This window comes from Leguminivora glycinivorella, chromosome 5 (genome assembly GCF_023078275.1).
Source record: "Leguminivora glycinivorella isolate SPB_JAAS2020 chromosome 5, LegGlyc_1.1, whole genome shotgun sequence".
NCBI classification, from domain to species: domain Eukaryota; kingdom Metazoa; phylum Arthropoda; class Insecta; order Lepidoptera; family Tortricidae; genus Leguminivora; species Leguminivora glycinivorella.
The window spans coordinates 2,017,645-2,042,579 of NC_062975.1; the positions used below are offsets into that span (position 1 = coordinate 2,017,645).

The 24,935-nt window shown below is 41.1% G+C and overlaps 3 protein-coding genes and 1 non-coding gene across 4 annotated transcripts in view; 1 reads left to right on the forward strand and 3 right to left on the reverse strand.

Annotated features, from left to right (window-relative positions):
- The window catches only part of LOC125226428 (ceramide phosphoethanolamine synthase-like), a 22,423-nt gene extending 9,138 nt beyond the window's left edge, over nucleotides 1–13,285 (forward strand). Inside the window, exons 3-5 of the mRNA XM_048130410.1 lie at nucleotides 1,790–1,989; nucleotides 10,776–10,968; nucleotides 12,667–13,285. Of these exons, the coding sequence (XP_047986367.1) occupies nucleotides 1,790–1,989; nucleotides 10,776–10,968; nucleotides 12,667–13,087 (814 nt within the window). The 3' untranslated portion in view covers nucleotides 13,088–13,285. The remainder of the gene's footprint in view (nucleotides 1–1,789; nucleotides 1,990–10,775; nucleotides 10,969–12,666) is intronic.
- Nucleotides 13,286–13,441: 156 nt separating this feature from the next.
- LOC125226091 (SH3 domain-binding glutamic acid-rich protein-like) lies at nucleotides 13,442–20,249 on the reverse strand. The gene is made up of 4 exons (XM_048129950.1): nucleotides 20,092–20,249; nucleotides 19,776–19,979; nucleotides 15,147–15,245; nucleotides 13,442–14,791 (listed from the first exon to the last, which is right to left on the reverse strand). Exons 1-4 carry the CDS (start codon nucleotides 20,134–20,136, stop codon nucleotides 14,105–14,107), a joined length of 1,035 nt encoding a protein of 344 aa, XP_047985907.1. The 5' UTR covers nucleotides 20,137–20,249; the 3' UTR covers nucleotides 13,442–14,104.
- A 353-nt stretch (nucleotides 20,250–20,602) lies between these two features.
- Trnad-auc lies at nucleotides 20,603–20,675 on the reverse strand. The gene has a single exon. It is a non-coding gene; the product is annotated as a tRNA-Asp (tRNA).
- Nucleotides 20,676–24,732: 4,057 nt separating this feature from the next.
- Nucleotides 24,733–24,935, reverse strand: part of LOC125226429 (Golgi-associated PDZ and coiled-coil motif-containing protein-like) — a 96,576-nt gene continuing 96,373 nt past the window's right edge. The window contains exon 13 of the mRNA XM_048130411.1: nucleotides 24,733–24,866. Coding sequence (XP_047986368.1) covers nucleotides 24,733–24,866 — 134 coding nt within the window. The remainder of the gene's footprint in view (nucleotides 24,867–24,935) is intronic.

Below are 24,935 nucleotides of genomic sequence, written 5' to 3' on the forward strand. Positions count from 1 at the left end.
CGCTCGTGGACCAAATGATCCCATCCGACTCTCACTTGGCAGTTTCCTGTCGCTTCGATCCGTGGTTCAAGGATGCGTGTAATGGATAACAGCGTTGCAATTGTGCATTGCGTTGCGTGTGAACATGAGTTACATGAGTACATGACACATCCATGTTTCAGCAACAGTCATGTCACTTTCCTAATATGGATATATTATGTTTATGAATCCATCCATGTCCAATAGGTATACCTACGAAGATTTACCTATACAGATGTTACATATACCTAGGCATGTTTAATAGGTAGCCACCATGAGCAGAAATGATTATTATGAGTTTATGTAGTTAAAATATAACGACTATTATTATGATTTTTTTGGGTGGGAATTTGAAAACCACGTTACATGTACGGTAATATTGTTTCTCAGCTCAGCAATCAGAAGTAAGTAGCTATTGTCGGATAAAGAGGAGTTTCTGATGTGTATGAAACAACACATGTGACGTCATTAAGTTGAGTCTTGACGTTTGTAACTTACGCTCTTTCTGCTCGAAGTTGTAATAAAAAGGGATTTTCGCGTTAAAATATAAGTTTTTTGAAAAATAAAAAAATACGTGTATCTTTTATTATTGAGTTCTTTCAAACCAAACAATAAAAAGTAGTACTCAAAAATATGAAATGTTTTTGTGTTCATGTTGAGTTTATTACGTAATTTAGCTTATGAGATTTATTATAATTTACCTGCGATGTTTAGATAACTGATCGAAGGCATTATTTTTCCATAGTAGGTACTTACTTATGTATTTGTCAACACGTCTGCACTTACAAGTCGCATTGACCTCTGACCGTCTTTGTTTTATACAAATAAAATAAGACTGCATGTTCACAAAGTCTATTATTACACGCCTGTACCATGTCACACTTGACCTAAACGAATTCTTTGTTCCTGGCAGAGTGTGGTAATGTTTGCATTGTTTCCTTTGTTATCAAACCTGACGATACTATCTTACCAATATATATTATTTATTTTTATGAATTTTATGATTCATTGGCCGTCAACCCTCCCTGGGTGACAGGGCTACCTTTGTTCGTAGCTGCTAACGGCCCGGCCCCATCATAGGTCGGAGCGAGACACAGTGATGGGACCTTTCATTCGCACTGTCGCTTTTGACCAATTTCGTGGCCAGGCCATAAGTGCTCAATCCGTGGATCTGCTAATTTGACAACCCTTACTAAACTAGATTTTTTAAGACTTGGCCGACTCGTTACAAAATTATAATATTAGTATAGTTGGCGACTTGGTGGTGTCCTTTTCGTAATATGATATTTGAGTACATAATGACTATAATGAGTCTACATCCAGGCTGGCTCAAAAATAGGTGACATATTTTTTTTATAAATATTTACTTAGGTACGGTCAGCCAAGAAAGTGGTTTACCACTTTTCGACTCTATTTTAAACTCATATGGTCGAAAAGTGGTAAACCACTTTTTTGGCTGACTGTACACGTGTTTTACAAAATGTTACGGAAGTAAAACGGATGGCCTCGAAGATTAAAAAATATTATAGGTATGGTATAGTATACTTATTTTACACAGACTTACAGTTTACTAGAAACAGGCGGCATCGGCAGTTCTACTTCCAATAATTGCTGAATTACTATTAGGAATGTATGAATGAACAACGCTTTTTATCTTGATTGTTGTCAAGTGTCCGATTACATTGATAGTATTGATACCCACTTATATTATATTGCCTATGTGGAAAGATAACAAAAAGGCTAACAAAGTGTAATTCGTTGATGCCATTGAAATTGGTGCCCACCTGAAGTGCGAGCCGCGCTCCTACCCCCCTGCGGATGACCTGACGGTGTGGGGCCGCCGGCTCCGCCAGGCTTATGATATCTGGAGCGGCGCTGGCATGTCCGTCCGGGGTGTCCGGACTTGTGGGGACTATATGTTCTCCGGACACACTGTTGCGCTGACTCTGCTGAATTTCTTCATCACTGAATGTAAGTGCCCTTTGAAGTTTGTATTTAGAAATAGAAAAAGGCGGCACATTGGTCCACGGCGCCCGCACTTGCAGGGACTACGCGATCTGACCTGAAGTGCGACCGACAAACGAAATCCAAATTTTCTATGGAAAATCCTACTTCATTATGTATTTAAGATTGCCGAACTTGCCTACTTTTTTTGAGACAGAACAGATCTTAAAGTGTTATCTATCACCCAGGCGTGTGTGTGACATCAGTTCAAAACCTGTCTCGGATCTCGGAATTCATACCCTGGACTAATTTAGTAATTCATAATCAATCTGTTTTAACGTCATATACCAAATAAGAAATATAGTGATGCGTAGTTTTAGCATAGGCACGAGTTGAAGTCACATTCAGTAAGCGTGCGTATCTAATTAGATAACACTTTTCTTGTTTAGGTGACATGCCGTTTATCGAACTTCGGTGGTCATTGCCCTACTTCGCTCGCACTCATTTATCATTTCATTTGGCAAAGACGCGTGCCAAACTATTAACTCATAAAATTACTATGGTTAAACTTCTATGTAAGAAAGTCAAAACAAAGATTCCGGGCCGTCAGACCTTCCCTACACGACACGGAAATTCTTACTGAAGGATGGTTTGTTATTTTGAGCTCGTGTACTCTGCCAAATTTTAATGAAATCCACACATGTTTGTGCTATGATAAATATGAACGAATTGTACCCAGTTTAATACTTCATAATTGGTTTGTTTTGTATAGGTAGGTAAGGTACTCAAGTGTCGCCTTCTACTTACCATACGTGTAGGTACGTACGTACCTAACATCTGAGCGATTAGGTCGCGTAGAAAAACAAATGCCTACGTTATCGTTATCATAGGGTTATTGAAAAGTCAAACGGATATATATTTTCTTAACCATAATAAATATCTTATCGGAGCCATAGACATCGTAAGTCTCTAAAGTAAATATTTGGTGTTTTTGCATGGTATCTACAGTGAAAAACAAAAAAATGCCCGTAAATGAAAAAACTAACATAAAATAACATAATAGATTAAGTTGAACAAAAATAACGCGCATATTACATTTTACCTATTCACATCTATTTTTAACAACAATCACTAATTAAAATTCGGTCAAAACATTCAAAAGAAGCTCAAATTCCGTTATCGACAAGGAAGCGATAGGTCGTGTCGTGCTTGTGACGCAGTATTTGTTGACATTGCTATCGCGTAGCCTGGATACAATTGCGTACATAACGCGTTCATGTTTTCTAAACATTGTACTTCTTATAATAACATGACCTAGATTGCTTGGTTGACCGCTTGCTTGCGTCACATCGAGTGAGCGCGTCAAAGCCTCATAAATCTCATAATTGATTATCCCAAGCTGCTAACTAGTTTGCTACAAATACTTACGATAAATCTAAATCTTACTTACATTAAATAAAAAAAAATACGTATATTTATATTAAATCTAATATTTGTGCGTTGCACTTACCAAATAAATTATATTTTTAAATACCCTGACTCAATTATGGGGCGACGAGCATAACTATCCCCGCCAAGGCCAAATTGGGGACAAATAGATTGAGTCATTCCCATTTGTGACCGCCAGGGACAGTTGAATAACAATAGATTCATTAAAAGCAAAAATAAAGATGTGAACTTAAACACGCTTGATTTTATATCTACTGAAATCCATACTAATATTATAAATGGGAAAGTGTGTGTGTCTGTTTGTTTGTCCGTCTTTCACGGCAAAACGGAGCTACGAATTGACGTGATTTTTTAAGTGGAGATAGTTGAAGTGATGGAGAGTGATATATGCTACTTTTTGTCTTTTTCTAACGCGAGCGAAGCCGTGGACTAAAGCTGGTACTATATAGAGGTACTTATAAGTAAAATACTAATGCATGTTACTAGGTCATTAATATACGTGATTGAAAACAAGACGCGAGCGTCGGCGGAGAGAGCGGCACGTAACATTTATAACGACGTTATTATCTGGCAGTATATCAGCCGATTAACGAAATTGACGCGCGGTAATCGTAGTTTAGATCGTAAAAGGAACTTGGTATACTCGTCATATACGAGCCAAGGAGATTACGGATATAACGTATCTCCGCGGGTGAATGTGTTGCACGCAAATAGCCCGCATCGGTACGAGTACATCACGACTATTCTGTTTTATTGGGTGCGATCACCACTAAAATCATTATTAACGCATAGGAAAATGTATATTTAAGTCTACAGTCTACAGTCAGTACGTTGAGTTATTTGTACGTCAAGCCGCTGTAATGTAATGTCTGTAAGCATTTTCAGAATTTCGGACCCCCCAATTATCGTCAGTTGTTAACAAAAATTAACTCACTGTCAGTTTTGTGACGATAATTAAGCATGAAATTTCAATAAAAGTATTGTTTTTGTGTTAGTTACATAAACTTTAAGCGATAATCTACATTCAGAATTTGAAAAAAGTAAATTTTTAACCCCCGACGCAAAAACGACGGGGTGTTATAAGTTTGACGTGTCTGTCTGTGTGTGTCTGTCTGTCTGTCTGTTTGTCTGTGTGTGTGTGTTTGTCTGTGTGTGTGTGTGTGTGTGTGTGTGTCTGTGGCATCGTAGCTCCCGAATGGATGAACCTATTTCGATTTAGTTTTTTTTGTTTGAAAGCTGAGTTAGTCGGGAGTGTTCTTATCCATGTTTTATGAAAATCGGTCCACTATGTCGAGGTCGGGGGTTTTTTCAAAAATTTTAATTAGACATTTTATGTTTAATTGTCGTCACAAAACTAACAGCGAGTTAATTTTTGTTAACAAAACATGCCTGAAATATTGAATCTGTTTAACAAAGCGGAAGTTTAATTTTTGTTAATCTCTAACCTTTGGTTTACGCGCAACGCGTGACTAGTGACAAAAACAAAGTGAAGTGAAACAAAGATTACCTTCATCGTCAGTGGTTCCGAAGGTGTGCATCAGAATGACTGACCAAAGTGGCAGATCGATGTTTATATGTGCAGGTAGCAAATAGGTAGTAAATCATTGTTGCAAATTAGGGGGTCCAACCTCGACATACTCAGTTTTCATCCTAGTATGAACTTTATGGAAGAAATAAAAATAATATTGCTTATCGTTATTTTTTACCTAAAAAATCTGAAAAAAATATATGTGTAGGTAGCAAATAGGTAGTAAATCATAGTATATACGCAAATTAGGGGGTCCAACCCCGACATACTCAGTTTGGGCAGTGACGTCAGAATGACTGACATTATTTTTGGAAAATCTTTTTTCTAAAAGCAAATATGTCAATATAGGTAGTAAATAAGCAAAAGGTAGTAAATGCTGATTGTACTCACATCGATCTCATCGTCATTCTGATGCACACGTTCCGAAGACCTCTGATACTATTATTATCGTATCGATTTTATCCGCTCAAAAATATGTACCGAGACCTTATTCCGCCGACATAAAGTGCTATGGGACATATTTTTGATAAGTTGTACGCATCCATATTTTTACACTTGACTGTACCTCGTCAAACCTATTTACCTTCTAAAAGTAAAATATCTCGGACTTTTTTAATTATTTAAGACTTACCTATCCTGTGAATTAAAACCTACATAAAAAATCATTGAATACTCAATTTTAACAGCTATTTCGACTACAACAGATGAAGAAATCAATTCACAAAGGAAGAAATCAGCCTACCGATATTGAACGCATACAACCGTTTCTATACAAGACACGCTCAAATGCTATTTGGACGTGACTTTGGAGCCACACTAGCGCGCACCTAATACGCTACATTTGTGTACCAATGCACAATGATATGCTAACACAGTCTCCTGGGTACGCAGCCGAGTGGCACAAACGCTCACGAAACGAAACGCTCGTAGATATCTATCTCTATTGCTCTTGCGTATTGGCGCGACAGAGCCAGACTACCTTTCGCGTCGTAGAAATGCCATTCGGCTACGGAGCCAGTAACAGTAATAATAAATATTTTGCCTACTGTTCGACGTCCTAACACGCTTTAAAAAAGTGCGATATGTTTATGATTCCTATCATGCCTCTGTATGAATGGTCAATATCCTAAATCGAGCGAGATTTATGATTATAGCTATCTTTATCGTGAATACTATTTTTATTTTAGTGCTAGTTTTTATTGGTTACCGTTATTCGCTGAAACCTATTTCTTATGTACAGTCTGTACAGTCAAGTCCTATTGTAAAACGCACCCGTGCCATGCTTTATAGAGCGCACGAGCTTTCCACGCCCCATTGATCATACGCAAACTTATTAGTCTAGGCTGATTGGTTCTCGTCGTGTATCGATTGAAGAGTAAATCATTCGCCTGAGATAAATTAGCTAGAAGCCTATTCGAAGTTTAAACTACAATCAGCCCAACTTGCAGTCTCGTACTCGTGCGAGTCCATCCATACGTCAAGTCGTGTTAGTTGTATGGACTTGCGCGCAACATACTGTGCAATAATCCGATTGTTTCTACATTGCGATGGCCGGCCACTGCAGATGCGCGGGTCCAGCGTCCCGTTACTCAGGAAGGAAGCGTCGCTTTCACCCACGCCGTCGGGTGGTATAAAGGCCCGCCGGGACACATCCCAAGTCAGTTGACATCCCAGTCTGCTCCTAACTAGGACCTTACTCTAGGCCTAAGATAGCTCCTTGCTAAGTACGGAGAAAGCCCGTTCCGATCACACATTGCGTAAACCCCTGCGTTTGGCGTAAGGTCGCAATTCCGATCACACACGGAGAGTCTTCTACTAGCAAGGCGTGAGCCCGGTTCGGAGTACGTCTCGTTACGTCACCTCTTTTCGGTACACCCGCTACCGTCGCGTCCATAGTCAAAGTGAAGTTCAGTGAAAGCAACAGTGTACAGTGCTAGATATACCACTCACGGCATTCGTGTTACTTAGTGTTACTAGACTACATTGTGTAAGACTATTTGTGTAAACCTGCGTGTAACTCTTGTGTTGTCTAAATAAATCCAATTGGAATCGTTGTTGTTGTTCTGTTAAGCCAGGCCTGAACCCTCACCATCTTATAAGAGTGTCGACTTATTGGGACCCTCAACCCAATTAGTCTGCGCTCGGTAAAGGGAACAACATCACCCCTTTACCACCTGTCACAACTGGCGCCCAACTAAGTGGCCCTGGCTTCAGAACCTAGAACACGAGCACAACACAGAGCGAAGATGGCCCTCAGCATGACCGAAGAACAGCTCCAGCGCATCATCGCAGCTCTAGCACCGGCAAGCAGACAAGGTTCATTCGCACGATGCAACGCAGTATACGACGGAACCGGCGACAACGAGGCTGTAGAGACGTTTCTCTCAGCCATCAAGGTGTACAAGAAAATCGAGAACATTGACGACGAGAACGCTCTCGAAGAGCTTACCCTCCTATTAAAAGGAGACGCCGCTGTCTGGTGGGAAGGCGCTAAGTCAGACGTCAAATCCTGGACGGATTTTGAAGATCGGCTTCGGCACGCGTTCGCACCGAAGATACCAGCGGACATCCTGTATCAGAAGATAATAGAACTGAAGCAGGATGCGACGACCCCTACGGAGAAATTCGTCGCAAAGAAGAGGGCGCTCATAGCCCAACTACCGGCACCAATCCCGTCGGAGACCCATCAGTTACATATGATTTATGGTCAGCTCCACTTAAGCATACGGGAAATGGTGCCGAGAAGCGCGTTCAAGACAGTGGATGAACTTCTGAAACTCGCAAGGAGCGCTGAAGAAATCCTATTGGAAAAGAAGACGAGCTGGGAAGAAAATGTTGCCTCAGTACCTTCAAACAATGAACGGAACACTTCAGGCCGACAACGCTGCGAGTACTGCGAAAAGAACGGGCACGCCGAAGAAGATTGTCGCACAAAGAAGCGGCAACAACAAGAGATGAGCTCAACTGCAGGGGGAGATGTGAGCAAGGTTGCTCCATCAGCACCGGTTGGCATCAGTTGCTACGGATGCGGCAGACACGGCGTCGTTCGCAGCAAGTGTCCTAATTGCTGCAGAAATACAAATCCAGGAGACCAGAGCGTCGGCCTCTATTCTTGGGCCCCAAGCGTCCCTGGTGAAATAGGGCCAAGCCCTACAAAAGTTGAATTAGGCTGCACGCTAACTCCCTCAACGGAAGAAAGAAAAGAAGCATTAGAAAAGAATCGTCAGGAAGCTTTGAAGTTGCAGCCACGTGATCCAGTAGTGGTTATTCCAGCTCATGCTGAGTGTGCTAAACTTGCACCCAAACAAGATAGCTCTGACGTAAAGTCACAACGTCAGCTCGCATCATGCATAGTCACTCGGAATAGTGACTGTCCGGAGAAGATGAAACCTCCCCAAGATGCAGCGTTTGCGCTATATCATGAAGAGGTGGTGGCCCCTACGGAACCACCACCCCAGCCACTCAAAAACTTCAAGAAGAAGACTAAGAAGCCCAAGGGGCATGTAAAAGCAAAATCGATGGAAAAGAAGAAGTGCTACCTAGTGCTGGCTCCTCGCCGGGACGTCGTCGGATCCAGAGGGGAGACTGTAGCACGACCAAGTTTCCCACGCGTAACGCAGGTAGAAGGTTCCGCCGGCCCTTCCGATTCCAACGGTACCGCACCATTGTTTCTACATTGCGATGGCCGGCCACTGCAGATGCGCGGGTCCAGCGTCCCGTTACTCAGGAAGGAAGCGTCGCTTTCACCCACGCCGTCGGGTGGTATAAAAGCCCGCCGGGACACATCCCAAGTCAGTTGACATCCCAGTCTGCTCCTAACTAGGACCTTACTCTAGGCCTAAGATAGCTCCTTGCTAAGTACGGAGAAAGCCCGTTCCGATCACACATTGCGTAAACCCCTGCGTTTGGCGTAAGGTCGCAATTCCGATCACACACGGAGAGTCTTCTACTAGCAAGGCGTGAGCCCGGTTCGGAGTACGTCTCGTTACGTCACCTCTTTTCGGTACACCCGCTACCGTCGCGTCCATAGTCAAAGTGAAGTTCAGTGAAAGCAACAGTGTACAGTGCTAGATATACCACTCACGGCATTCGTGTTACTTAGTGTTACTAGACTACATTGTGTAAGACTATTTGTGTAAACCTGCGTGTAACTCTTGTGTTGTCTAAATAAATCCAATTGGAATCGTTGTTGTTGTTCTGTTAAGCCAGGCCTGAACCCTCACCATCTTATAAGAGTGTCGACTTATTGGGACCCTCAACCCAATTAGTCTGCGCTCGGTAAAGGGAACAACATCACCCCTTTACCACCTGTCACAGTACTATATTATTAAAGGCGATGGTGATTCTGACGGGTTTTAAATTAGGGAATTGTCCCACAATGCCCCCTCTAGCTACGGCCCTGTATAGTTGAACAAAAAGTTTAAGTACGCGAATGGTCGTACCTACAAGTCGGCCAGTCACATAAATAAAGGACAAAAATGTTTCGTGTAAAAAACCTGCAATTTCATAAATTAATAAAGAATTAGGGAGCGTTCAAGTATTACGTAACGTAACTTGGGAGGGGGGCGGGTTTCTCGTAAAATGTTACGATGCGTTACAGGGGCGGGAGGGGGTGTTTCTTACAACACGTTACGTAACATTGTTTCTAAAATATTAGGGAATTAAAACTCCCAAACTGGCAACCCTTTTCATTTACGTTACGGGTTACGGGGAATCTTACAGAAAAACGTTACGGTGCGTTACAAGGAGGGCAAGGGGGGGTCAAAAATCTTCAAAAATTGCGTTACGTAATCTTGAACGCTCCCTTAGAAACATCCATACATTCTTTTATTTTCGATTGTCTGCTCTGCCATTAGTTACATATCTAAATTGTTTTCTGTAGATAGAAATAGTCCTTGCACATTTATTATTCGTCTTTTGATGTTGCATCCCGTGTCGCCGTGCCAGTATCTACGAGTTGTCTGTCTAATTACTTACGCTAACAGATGACCAGCTGTTTCTTGCAATTAAACCTTTTAAAATAAACTGCAGTAGCGCCAATAATCGGGAAAATTACGACATGACGCGACTTTGGTAGTTTTCCAACTTTTCCAAAATGATAAAGCTCCTGTAAACTTGCGTAACTAAAACATGATCAACATTTGTTACTTTGTAAGTTACTAATATGTGTATTTTAACATCTATTCTGTAGCACCTATCACCATCCAACAGAGATGTTAAATAAGTAATATATGTATATTAAAAATAAATTGCAAACACGGCATATTTGAAATAGATCTTATTACAACACAACGAAATTACTAATTAGAAAAACATGGCGCTTATTGGCTCATAATAAAATAACAGATGTCGTGCTGACGCCTGTAGCTCCGCCGCTATAGGAACGTAATTGAATTGATTTAAGTATTATAAAGCAACAGCCGTGTGCTAATTGATTAACTAACGGTAAACTGTGTGGAAACTAAGTTAATAGTAATATAATATAATAGCTATAGCTACAGGTGGAATTCCAAGCTCGCCTAGAGCGTGAAATTGAGGCACGGCATACGGCATCCACAAAAACTTTAGCGCTGAAAGCGTACGTAGCGAAAGCGTAGCGTGATGTTCAGGGAATTTTCCGCAACTCGACCACAACCTCGCACCTATTTTACCTAACGGGGGTTCAAAACATTTATTCTCATCCACTTATATGTGTTGCGTACGAACACGGCGCGCATACATAATACATACCGCGGGGTGTACATTTGTTAGAAATACTACTGATCTTGTGCAGTGATTAAGTCCCACCAACGAAACTCCTCAATGAGAGCCTTAAAATAAGTGTTCTTATTCGCAGACACATCGCGCAGCCTGTACCTGCTCCACATCCTGACGTGGGTGATGAACATGTTCGGCATCTTCTTCATCCTGGCGGCGCACGAGCACTACTCCATCGACGTGTTCATCGCCTTCTACATCACCTCGCGCCTGTTCCTGTACTACCACACGCTGTCCAACAACCAGGCGCTTATGAGGAACGACTCTTCAAGGTTGGTAGTCTTACTGAATCGCCGGGTCCACACAGAGCGAGGCACGTCGCGATCGCGAAGCAATTCCTCGCGCAGCAAACGTGCTATGTAGAGGCGTTATGCTCGGGAAAGCAACCTGCCACGACCGAGGTACATCTACAAAGGACGTTTGCTACGTGAGAACATTGCCTCGCTCCGTGTGGACCCGGCTAATTAACGTATAACGTTAAAACACTGGATACGAGCAGGTTATACGATGAATGATGATACATTAGCTGTTCCTTTGTCAGCTTGGCCCTTAGAGCATTGAGAGGAGTCGCCTCTAGGATCTTACCCCTCTTCTAAAATAATCGGCTCGATCAATGATCGTATGTATTTGCATCCACTAGCGTTGACCTAACAGGGTTATTTTTTTATGAGCCATACAGGCAGACTTATGTAGTGAAAACTGCAGACGTGTAATTTCCAACTTTCGTCTCAATGAAGGTTTGGTTGGACGAAGTGATAGTGGCTGGTCCCTTACTCTCTCCCTAATGAGCTGCCAATGGTGCAATTTCTCTATTTAGAGGCAGCGATAAGGTGCATGGAACAGACGTAACGGGGACATATTATGCCCACTATGGCGTGCACCATTTATGATACAGTAATCCATGTAGGGTCGAACTGTCTGTATTCTCTATTAATGGATATGGAACTTGTAGGAACACGGTTTAACATTGTGTCCGGTCTGTATAACATTGACCTTAATTAACCTAAGTATTACTCATATCTATGACTACATTTGGACATTTACTTATCAGGGCGGACTTTAGACGCAGGAATGTTTTCTAAATATTAGTTACATAGCTTAGTCTGGGCAGAGGTACGCCAAAGAAAACATGGCGGGATGAGGTACGCCAAAGAAAACATGGCGGGATGACCCCGACGCATTTTACAGCGACAGGCCGGAGCAGGCGGCAAATCGTGATGGGTGGCGGAAGAAAGGGGAGGCCTTTGCCCAGCAGTGGGATACAATTATAGGCTAGAAAAAAATACATAGTTTTATTGATTCAAAGCACCGCAAAGCTTCTATGGGAAAACGTTAATACAAAATAGGCAACTCATAAACTGACATATATGGACATATAAGCTCTATGGAAATGTAATTTGTTTGTCCTAAAATGTTAATTACCCCTAATTATAGTGACACGCTAACGTATGCGATACGTTATAAACAATAACACTCGCGGAGTGGCAGTAACTGCCCTTTCGCCCACACCCGATAAGTCAGCGCATTAATCTAGCCGGTGCGTGACACATACCGCCACTCCTCTTCGCTGTCACTGTGTAGTGTGTACACTTACAGTTGTTACCCGTCCGCTATCTACACTTATTGTTTTACAATCTTATATGTTTACTTTCTAGGAAATTAGATTTCCCGAATTCATTAGATAATAATATTTTTATAACTGACTTTATGAGTATGTTCGTGTTCGTATGTGTTCATACTCGTAATTGCCTACAGTTCAGTGGTGGGCAAAGTACGGCCCGTGGGTTATATCCGGCCCTCCACTGGTCCTCCAAATAGTGTGTGGACAAAAATGCATTTTTGGTGTAAATCTTGCCCCTCTAAAATTCCTTCAAAATTTGGCCCCCATTGAAAAATGTGCCTACCACTAGCCTACTCCAATTACTAATCGCGTACTTATCTACTTGACCTAAATCTATTTTTTTTTTCAGAACGAGAATATGGTTCCCGCTACTATCATTCTTCGAAGCGGAGGTGGACGGTATCGTGCCGAACGAGTTCGAGGGCCCGGTGACGATAATGTCGAACCTGCGATGCTGGGGCGCGCAGCTGGCGGCCGACGTGCGCGCCTCGGCCGTGGCGCGCCTCGCCGGCTCCAAGCTGCAGGAGGGCGCCGCCATGGGCGAGTACTCCGTCGTGCGCCTCGTCGACGGCATCAAGAGGAATCTCAGCCTCGTCGAGGAGTTCAAGGACTCCCGACAGAGGCTCACTCTAGACAAAAACATTCAGGCGTGCCTCCTCGATGATTCGGACTTAGATATGCGACGCAGAAACTTCGCAGAGCTACGCGAAGACGCTCTCATGAAAGAGTTCAGCAATCCCCCTTCCCCGTCGAATAAGAAGAGTATATGAGCGCCGGAGGCTATTTAGACAATTATTTCAGCTTTACTATAGTAAAGTGAATTAGATACCTGAATGTTTTACATTTCCATTAGATTTTATAACATGTTATTCCGTTTATGTTACGTGTATACTATTGATAAGTTTAACGTATTAACCTATAAATTATTATGATTTTTTTGCTCAAAGTAAAATAAAGAATTTAGCTTATGATGAGTTTTCCTATTCCACCCATCCTGAAAAGTATTCCAGATTAGTTTTAATTATTACTGGATTTTATTGTAGATGTGTAGGCTAGCCTTTGTGAATGAAAATTGTTGACACTTAACCTGCAGGTTACTACAACATTGGAATAAAAACACATCAAATTATAGTAATTTATATAATTCATATGAAAAATTAGTTAAAAATTGTCTTTAATAAAAAAACATTAATGAAAAACTTGTCATGAACAGTTTTTGCAAAATAAACACTGTATTTTTTAAATTTATTTTATAAATACATTATTTAATACTCTAGCAAAATGTCATCGTCAATATAATCATGGCAAGACGAATGAACTTAAAATCGGCAGGATGTCTTACAAAAAGGATACCTATAATCCTAATAAAAGATCAATCTTATTAGTAAAATACTTACATCAGTAAATAAAATATTTTAAAATTTGAATATAAATCCATTTTTAGTTAAATGTGTAAAAATAAAAAAAGAAATATTAATACTTTAAAATAATACAAGCCTTAATTGAAGGATAAATTTGTTAAATAGAAATCTTAATGTTTAACTTCATTAAAATGAGTCATAAATCTAATGATTACGATAATAGGCCACTTGCTTGTTAACATGATACTCTATACATCGCCACAACACAAGTTCTCAACGAAAACTTCTTCGCATTATATACAATGACTAATTATGCCAAAGAAGTGAATGATGCACCATAAATAACAGAATAGACTTAATGGATACGCTCGCTTAGTGCTAAGAGGGGCTTAATTTGAGCTGAGAAGCATAATGATAACCAGTCGTTCACTCCGCAGCGGCCGCCTGCTCGCTCTCGATCAAAGCCTCGGAGGGGCTGGTCTTCTTCACCGCAGCCTCATCCTTATCTTGCGATTGTTCGCGAGATCCCACGGAACCGTTTTCCCTTTGCGGTGTACTTTCTTTCGAGGATTTCGCTTCAACTGCAGACTCTAGATCCGATGCCTTTGTTTCCTCAACCTCCTTTTCCACAGATTGTCTTTCTTGTGAGGCTTCCCGTGACGCGTCAGCTGCAGGTGTGCCTTCCTTAGACTTCGGGGCAGGGGTACCCTCTTTAGACTTGGGGGCAGGGGTAGCTTCTTTAGACTTGGGTGCTGGTGTACCCTCCTTGGATTTTGGAGCAGGGGTGCCTTCTTTAGATTTAGGAGCAGGAGTACCTTCTTTAGATTTAGGAGCAGGAGTACCTTCTTTAGATTTAGGAGCAGGAGTACCTTCTTTAGATTTAGGAGCAGGAGTACCTTCTTTAGATTTAGGTGCCGGCGTACCTTCTTTAGACTTGGGGGCTGGTGTTCCTTCTTTTGAAGCAGTACCCTCCTTGGGAGCTGCTTCTTTCTCTTGTGATCCTTCCTTAGATGCCGTACCCTCTTTTTCTGCAGACTTAGTGTCTCTTTCCTGTGAGTTTTCCTTGAAGGTCTTGTCTCCATTTTCAGTTTTCTCAGCATCCCCATTCACAACCTATAAGATAATTAAAACATTTATTTACAAGATGTCTATATAGAGGTTTGTACTGATTGTGAGATAAATACCAACAGAGTTATATCATTAGTATGAACTGGTAAAATGTGTAGGTATTATTAATTTGTATTGAAGATTTTATCCAAGGATTGTTTTTCAAGTAATTTTATTTTATGTGTCAGTAATTTTATTAAAGTACCAATTTTAATTGAATCCAATAAAAAGAGATATTTACTTCATTCTTGTAATGATTCATCTTTGAATACACATCACCATTAAACATCAAAACAAATGTCAGCAAATTATGATCCTAGGTTAAATTTAAGTTCTACATATAATTATAGTGAAAGCCTACCTTTTCTTCCGCTGCTGGTGGCTCTTCTGGAGGAAGCTCTACTTTCAAGAACACCTCCAACGTGTCCACTTCATTTGCCATGTCAAACTGGTCATAGTCCTGTATCCAATATAAACATAACAATTAATATGGGCTCAAGGTGTATAAGAGACAAGAATGCTCAAAATATACATTCAGTGTTAAGGATGTGATTGTATTTTGCCAATTACACCTTTGAGCCTTATTGATCACTTGGTCTTAAATAACACTTGTATGGGAGCATACCAAAGTGGGTACTAATCAAATTAACCTTGACAAATTAAAACTATGAATTCAAACCGCTCAGCAGACCACCTGAGAATATGTAATATTTGTATGATAACTTACGTATAGATGGTAAATTTGACTTAAAATGACCATTTGCATTTCTACTATTGTGCCAGAATTGCTGGACGTACCAGGGGCTCATTTCTCGAAGCTACAAGTTACAATTTACAAGCGATAGTCAAAGTCTAATATGACAAGTTGGAAAGAGACTTCCGCTTGTAACTTTCAGTTTTGAGAAATGGGCCCTAGGCCATTGAAGTATCAGATTATTGAGACTTCATAGTGAATTTTCATGTCATTCCTTTGTTTCAAATACATAAGCCTAGTGACAGATAATGGCCTACATTATGAATAATGCATTTACAAAAGATAAGCATATTTTGTTTATTTATATGTAAATATGGGAATTGGGGGGCAACTGTTACTCGCGTCCGCAGGAATAACCTACCACAACCCTGCACGTGTCCCCTGGGTGGTGCTAAATGAGTAACGCCTATCAAAGGCAACACAGCAATCAGAGAGATACACTATGGCGATCATAAATGTCAACGATGCTACAGATACGAGCTCACTCAAGAAGTCTCATAGGAGTCTTCGAACAAAGGATGTCGGCCCCTCAGTACGCATCCTGCAACTCAACATAGAAGGAATAAGCATGGCTAAGAGTGACTATCTGACGAAGGTATTAAGGGACTATAGAGTTGATATCGTTAATATTCAGGAAACTCACACTAGGGATGAAGCAGACTTTGAAAAGAGGGCAATACTACCGGGGTATACTCTAGTTAAAGCCATCCACCATCATAAACATGGCATAGCCACCTTCGCCAGGTCAGACATCGCAAACATCCATGTAATCTCCGCTAGCGCGAAAGACTCTTTATACTATGTCGTCATACAAGTGGACAACATTTCGGTAACCAATGTCTACAAACCCCCAAGCATCTCATGGCCTTCAGAACTCCTGCCTGTCCAATCGCACCCGAGCGTATATGTTGGAGATTTCAATAGCCACCATACGAACTGGAGATACTCGGAGATTGACGCAAATGGTGAACTACTGGCCCAATGGGTGGATATGAATAACTTACACTTAGTATTCGACGCAAAAGACAAAGGAACCTTCCATTCTGCCAGATGGAGAAAGGACTATAATCCTGACCTCGTATTTGTGTCCAAAGACTACCTCGATCACCCACTCCCTTGTAGTCGCTCGGTACTGTCTAACTTTCCGAACAGTCAACACAGACCCGTATGTTTGGAGATTGGTCTCAAAATCCCTCTCCAAAACTCCATGCCGCTACCACGGTGGAACTTTGCCCGAGCGGACTGGCAGAAATACAAGGAGCAATTAGACCTTAGCATATCTTCTGCTAACTTGGACCCTGTAGCCTCCAACTATGGTAACATCTGCAAACTAATCATCAAGTCTGCAAAGGCGTCTATACCACGGGGTTACCGAAAAGAATACATACCTGGATGGAGTGGGGAAAGCGAAACCCTATATAAAGAGTACCGAAAAACGGGGAACCATCGCACTGGCGCTGAACTTCTCGCCTCCCTGGATGAGAGCCGAAAAGCAAAGTGGGAAACTGCGGTTGGCCAAATGGACTTCAAACAGTCTAGCAGAAAAGCTTGGAGGATCATAAACAGCCTAACGGGAAAGCACAGTAACAACAGAGACAGTGCATGTGTTAACCCAGATGCCATAGCCACCAGAATGGTTGAGTTAACTAGAGCCAAAAGTGATAAAACCTTCACGAAGAAAGTTAAGAAAGAACTCACAGCTCTCAAGCAAAACTCCCCAAGAAACCATGAGCTTGCTGGACCTTTCACTGTCGAGGAAGTTACGAATGCTATTAAACAGCTCAAAAATAACAAAGCCGCTGGCCCTGACAACATATTTAATGAGTTCTTGAAGCACATGGGGCCCATCGCTGTCGGCTGGTTCTCAACCTTCTTCTCCAATATCTTAAAAAACAATGACCTACCTAAACACTTTAAGTTGGCAAAAGTAATAGCCGTGCCCAAACCAGGAAAGCCTGAAAACCTTGCTGAGAGCTATCGGCCTATTGCTCTTCTAAGTTGTTCCCACAAGCTATTAGAACGCCTTCTTCTAGGCCGCATTGAACCTTTTATAGAAGCTGTCACTCCACCCGAGCAAGCCGGCTTTAGGAAGGGCCGGAACTGTGTTGATCAGGTTTTAGCCCTCACTAATCACCTAGAAGTCGGATTTCAAAAACGCCTTAAATCAACTGCGGTTTTTATAGACCTTACGGCAGCCTACGACACAGTTTGGAGGCACGGTCTTATTAAAAAGCTGATGTCTACAATCCCCAGTAGAGAAGTGGTGGACCTCATCTCCAACATGCTGGCTGAAAGGACTTTCGAAGTTTTCTTGGGAAACAATAGAAGCAGGAAACGTAAGCTGAACAATGGCCTCCCCCAGGGCTCTGTGTTGGCGCCGATGCTGTTCAACTTGTACATCTCGGACCTTCCGCACACAGAAGCTTCCAAGTTTATATACGCCGATGACATCGCGCTCGTTTCACAGAGTAAAGATTTTGAATCTGGAGCCCAAACTCTGACATCGGACTTAAAATCTCTGTCGGCATATTTTAGAGCATGGCGACTTATACCTAGCCAAAGTAAGACTGAAGTTTCCTGTTTTCATCTTTACAACCAGATGGCCAAATATCGTCCAACTGTATACCTGGACAACGAAGTACTGAAGTACAACCCTTGCCCGAAATACCTAGGTGTTACGTTGGACAGGTCCCTGACCTATAGGGAACATTTGACCAAGCTTTCACAAAAGGTTTCAACTAGAAACAACCTTCTCCATAAACTCTGTGGGACCAGTTGGGGAGCTTCGGCGGATTGCTTGCGCACATCAGGCATCGCGCTTGTGTACTCTGCGGCGGAGTACTGTGCTCCGGTGTGGCTTGGTAGTGCACATACCAACAAAGTTGATGTCAAGCTGCACGAGACCATGCGCTGCATCTCCGGCACTGTCAAATCCACTCCGGTTCACTGGCTGCCAGTTTTAAGCCACGTAGCCCCGCCTCACCTCCGACGCACGCAGGCTTTGAAGAGAGAAGTGGACAAAATAAATAAAAACCCAAACTTACCCGTCCACAGAGAATTCTGCCACCCCCTCAACAGCGTTTGGCTTCTCGAAACCCACCCTATGCTAAAGCGCCAAGCCTAAGCAACTTCAATATCTCCGACAGGTGGAAAGCTGAATGGTCTAGTGCTACGGCAGAAAAAGACAACCCCTATCCTTCAGATCCGACGAGAAAACCAAGAGGGTTTCATCTTCCGCGTAACACCTGGTGTCGCCTGAATAGATTGAGAACTGGGCATGGCCGCTGCAATTACTGGCAACATAAGTGGGGCTGGAAGGACTCTCCCCTCTGCGAGTGTGGCGAAGAAGAGCAAACCACTGACCACATATTCCGGCGCTGCCCCCTCCACTCTTATCCTGGCCCAGCTGAGGATCTAAATGCCCTGACACCCGATGCAGTTTCCTGGCTTAATGATCTCAAAGCTGTACTCTGATTGCCTGAACATGCATGCCATACGATTAAATTAAAAATGGGAATTGGGTCGGCGGCTTAGAGGCAGGGGTTGCGATCCTCGTTCCGGATCGTACCTGGTCCAACAAATTTCCCTGGCTGTTCAACGGGACAACTTTTGGGCCAGCTACGGTCCGGGGTGGCACCATACCCTAGGTTATTTAGTGTTTAAGTTTGACAAAGCCTGTTGCGGATTATTTAGTTTGTATATAGTCGACAAAGCCTGTAGCTGATTTGTTTTATGTCCACTTGACGAAGCCTGCGCTGCTGATCACGATCTATTTTGTTTTTATTGGATGGGTTTTGGTTTTAGTTTTAATTTAGTTTTTTTTTATTGTATTTATTTTGAAATTTGAAATGACCAAATATTTATAATGAAATTGAAAATACATTTACAAAAATACATACATTTTAAATAATTATGAAAACAGGAGGACTTGTAACTTCCACATCAAGACTTCACAAATTCATGTGTTTATTTATGTTCTTAGACATTAGAGTATGGAATGCTGTGTGACAGCCAAAACCATAAGGTATGAATTTTGTTTGGCAATTCTCAGTTGAAGGCCACAGTATTGTTTACATGCACTTAAGAATCATTTCTCACTAATGCTAATATTATCACAATAGTATTGTTTGATTCTTTGTATGAGCTGGTGTATTGTGTATATTTTCCTGATTGACAGGTATTTAGAAACAGGATAATTAAGATTCCTAGAATAATAATTGGAGTAAGGAGACTCACCCCGCAGTATTCCTCGTCGTTGAAGATCTGCGGAGGCAGCGGCGAGCGCGGGTTGGGGTCGCTTACGGTCCCTCCGTTCGACGTCGACTTGTTTTGCATAAAGTCTTTATCCGCTTCCCTTCCCGGTTCCGTGATATCAATGATGTCATATTTAATGTTTTTAGAATCCAATATCATCATAACACGTTGTTGTCTCTTTTTCACCTGGAATTCGATGGAGTCACGTAATCAAAAACAATAATTATATGAATCAGCTTAGCGAAAAAGTCGAAGAAAGTGCCCGGCCAACCCAGGAATTTTCTAATATTAAACTTACCTCCTTGTTTCCAGAAATACCACTAATGTATACTTTAACAACCATGATTGTAATTTGATATTTCGGATTAAAATAATAATAAAAAACAATAGCTTATAACACTAAATCGAAAAAATAGGCTTGGCCATTCGTGTTTTACTTTACCAAATGTGTCCATAGAGTAGGGAAATTATGACGTTTCCACAATCAGCTGCCACAGACTCAAAACCACGAAAAAGGCGATATAACGAATAAACTGAAAACGACTTTATTTTAAAAGTGTCATGTACTATTATTGCATTTCAATAGGTGTAACTGTTTTTCACAGCTGTCATTTCCATAGCGACATTTGGTTCTACTTGAATGGTGTGATACGGTCCGTTCTACATAATTTTTCTGAAGGCAAATACATCAAAACATTCAGAGTTTCCGACATTATTATACTTTTCGAAACACGCGTCATATTTACGGCGAGGGTGTTTATTGAAAAAACCAAAGGATTATTATTGTAAATTTAAAAGTGGAAAATGTCTGCCTTGGGTGAGACTTGAACTCACGGCCTTTGGATCGATACTCCAACGCTCTGCCAACTGAGCCACCAAGACTTCAACCAAGCCAGCGAAATTTTCCACTACTAAGGTCAATGGGACCCGTAGCGACATCTACCGTAAGAGTGTTAAACTTCTTAAACGGCAACCGGAGTTCCAAGTCATATTGGAGTCTCACCCAAGGCAGACATTTTCCACTTTTAAATTTATTCTAAGCCTAGTGGCATCGATTGCAGACGTTTCTGCTATTCAGAAGTTAAGATTATTATTGTATATTTGAATTAATTTTAGCGCTCTTTGTATAGACGGTCAACCAAATCTTTCCAACCAAAAGGCTCGAAATTCAAATTTTCTACGAGAATTAAACATTGGTCCCTACATTTTCAATCAATTTAAGTGTTATGGCTCTGTGATGATTTCGCCAACGTTTTTTTATGGGTTAGGAGGCAAACGAGCAGACAGATCGCCTGATGGTAAGCGATCACTGCTGCCCATGGACACCCGAAACACTAGAAGTGTTGGAGGTGCGTTGCCGGTCTTTAAGATGGGTGTACGCTCTTTTATTTAGGAAAACACGCGTGAAGACAAGCCTTACATTTTTCAAATTTCCTGCCTCAGGAACGTGCCTCGAAACACTCATGACGCTCAGGATGCCAGGCATTGATTATTCACTTGTACCTTGACCATAAACCATTATTAAACAACCCTGTCCTTAGCTGCAGGCTTCTTGGATTAGCAGGGACTAGGAGAACTACGCCAGATTCTACTGACGAAGTTTTTTGTAGATTTTTGGTTAACCCAAATAACAATAAAAGAATTTTCTTATCATTTTATTACAAAATTAATACAGAATCATACATAGGCGTATTGTCCCGTAAACATTAACATTCGGAGCTGGGACCTACCGCGAACATCGAACTTTATCGCTATCTCTGTCACTTCAATACAACCAATGAGAAAAACGTTGTTCGCGATAGTCTTTTTCTTTTCTTGCGGCAACTTATAGGAATGCAGCGCGAGCGCATGGAATGTACTACTGCAGTATCTACCTTACACAAAATCACATGATATATTATGTTTTAAATATAAATGAGAGGCATTTCTTTATTACATGTCAGGTAGTTCTGTTTCATTTTAGTGCCTTTTATTTGTAGCTTACTACACTAACTGAAGGGGTGACATGATGTTGTGTCCTTCTGACGAGTTCTCAACCAAATAAGAATCATTTTTTTTCTTAAAAAGTTTTAAATTAATAAGTTTCGTATGATGGCACTTCATGTCTTGAAGGAGTAAAAGACCCGTCTTCAGACATGACATCCGTTTATTTCAATATTGAAATAGTAGTTTATGCCAATATGAAACAACATCATGCCACCGACCCGTTTGCGCTTTTTGTATAGATATTTAACCGATGACGTGATATGTTCTTAATATATTTTTCTATCTCAGTACAAAAAAGCTATGGCGTTTAAGATAAAACCAGTAAGGGTGCGCGCCCACGGGCGACAAAGTTGCTCGGCGACTTACGTATTTGTATGAAAAGTTGCGTCGCTTCGTGTGCGCACTTTCATACTAGCGCATAGACCGATGATGTGAGCGACAAAAAAGTCGCTGCCAAAAGTTGCCCGTGTGCGCGCTCTCTACAACTACTAAGTTAATCATTTACTTACAGCAAAAAAATACCTAAACTTATTTAGGATGTGGGATAATTTGGATATATGAATTGTAATAAAAAGTACTTCTAATTCTATATATACACTTAAATAAACTCTCATAAAATATGTAAATATTCTTAAATAAAAACGTAATACAGAAAATAAGAGATCAATTTTATAGAAAATATACAAGTCAAAACGAATAAATTATAACGCGTTCAGCAGGCGTAGCATACTAATTGGATTGTAAACTTTATCGCATCGGTGCGTCCCTATCGCATTTACAAATAGTGCAAAAAGGACGGCCTGACGTTATAACGTTTATCACGCGACCGTGCTTGCCCGCCATACCACGCGTAAAGCTGCTGCTTTCACTCTTTGTGCAAAATATACTTACGACAAAATAGTTTTATACAACTAATTATCAGAAACAGCCTAATATTATAAGACTTAAATTAAAATACTAGAGTTGATCGCAAGTTTACAATTTTTTGAGATATGAAAAATAGACTCTGTTTTCGTTTTCTTGCGATGCACCCCAGCAGGAGTCAGCCCTGCTATTCATATTTACGAACCGCACGTATTATCAGACAAGCCTCGAAGATCTGTATTGATCTCTTTAATGTCTGGGACTATCAATAAAATTATAGTGTATTTGAACAATTCTGAATTTTAAAAGTGTCTGATAAATATTTCCGAAAGTTACTTTCAATGATAGATTTGATTGAGTGATGATACAACACACAAAACTGTCCCAATTGAGTCTTACTCAAATTAGATGTTGTCAGGTATCAATAAAACTTATGACCGTTATAATAGGCGTCATGAGGCGATACGCTCGATAAGTTATATGAATAGGGGCCCTAGAGTTGGAGTCAGATCAACATATCGTACGTAAACAAAGGGCATCACATGTTCAAATGAGCAATGGTAAGTAGGGATTCAGATTATAAGACCTAAAAGCCAATTCACTGGGTAAAGGTCGTTCAAAACAGTGGAGTAGAATCTCAAATTAACTTCACAGAGTTCTGTAAAATGTAAATGGAACTCACTAGAGCTCTGCTATTGTAGTAACAAATTGCTTATAATCGCAAATCTCATTGGAAAATACACTTGAAACTAAACTTTTGTAATTTTTATTGACTATAGGTATACAGCGTCAGTATATTATGAAATTAAGGTTTTGCGCGTTTCCTTAAAACGTCAATGTGTTCGCTACGGCAGTGACTCGTTCAAATGAAAGTATGATATGATATGACCATTTGCTCATAAAATATTGTGAATACATTCTGTTCGCCGACAATAACATCGTACATAAAGAAGGCTGCATAAATATCTGACACACTAATGGCTTTCGAATAGTAGTGGGCAAACCATTTTTCATTACGGCCAAAGTTTGTAAGAATTAATAGAGAAGGGCCAGATTTACACCAAAAATGTACTTTTATTACAGTGCTCTCCATATATTATAACACATTATTTTGAAGGACTGGCGGAGGGCTGGATGCAGTCTTTTTGCGGCCCAGATATGGTCCGCGGGCTGTACTTTGCTCACCACTAGAGCAGTGACTAGAGCAGTCAAATAGTTTTCTTTTCCTGCTATGTTATTGCTGGTGACTCTACTGACGAAGTTCCGTTGGTCGATAAATATATTGAAATGGTTCATTAATATTATATTATTTATCTTCTTGGTATAATCAATTTGGTAAAAGAATCTATCGATTTTCGGTTCTAAAACTGAAAATATACTCAATTCTAGGGTAGAGATCACTAGATTATTTCCTCTAACTTTATTTTTTACAAGTTAAAATTTTATCTTAAAACAGATCTATGGATCTAACGATAAGTAAGAATCATGAAATGAAGCATCGAAATCAATATAGCATTTGTGTGGTCACGCTTAATGTGTAGGCTAAGGGCCAGTTGCATCAACCACATTTGACAGACACATCATCGTAATGCAGGAATGTCTACGGAACTTCCCATTATTATACAATTTAACAAATGCTTTAACGGTGACAGACAGTTTGATGCAGCCGGCTCTAAGTCTGACTAACGAGAAATTCTAAGATGAATGAAAGGGTATGTTTTTTCTAGTTTTTTTAAATATTTTGTTATTGAAATTTATGTACGGTAGGAGAGTAACAGTTAGAATTTATAATGGTATCGAGGTTCCGGGGTTTCGGTTCTTGAGACATCATCACAATAGTGTATTTTTTAAGAAGTAGGAATGTCTGCGAGCGATAGAACAAATTTTGGAATGTGTTTTTTAATTTCAAAAATCATAATAGGTAGTTATCGATTTCAATGATTTCGAAACGTTAGCGCACATCGGCGTATTCTACTCGTAGTCTCCAATCTGTGAGACCGGAACGCTCGGAGCCCGACATCAAGCGTGACCGTCAGAAGGCATCGGGAAAAGAAAGCAGTATGTGATCGTCGTATCTGTCGTGGTGTGTTCAGACGGGCGTGCCGAAGTCCGGGTCGCCGTCCCCCGCCACGCCGGGCAGCGGCGGCAGCGCGCGCGGCGCCACCCCCACCCCCGCCCCCGCCCCCGCGCCGTTCACCAGCGCCTCCACGCGCCGCGCGGAACCTGCATCAAAGATTACCAGTGTTTTGTTACTCATCAACGTTCAAAGCCTCTTTTGTCCCTTTCCGACGT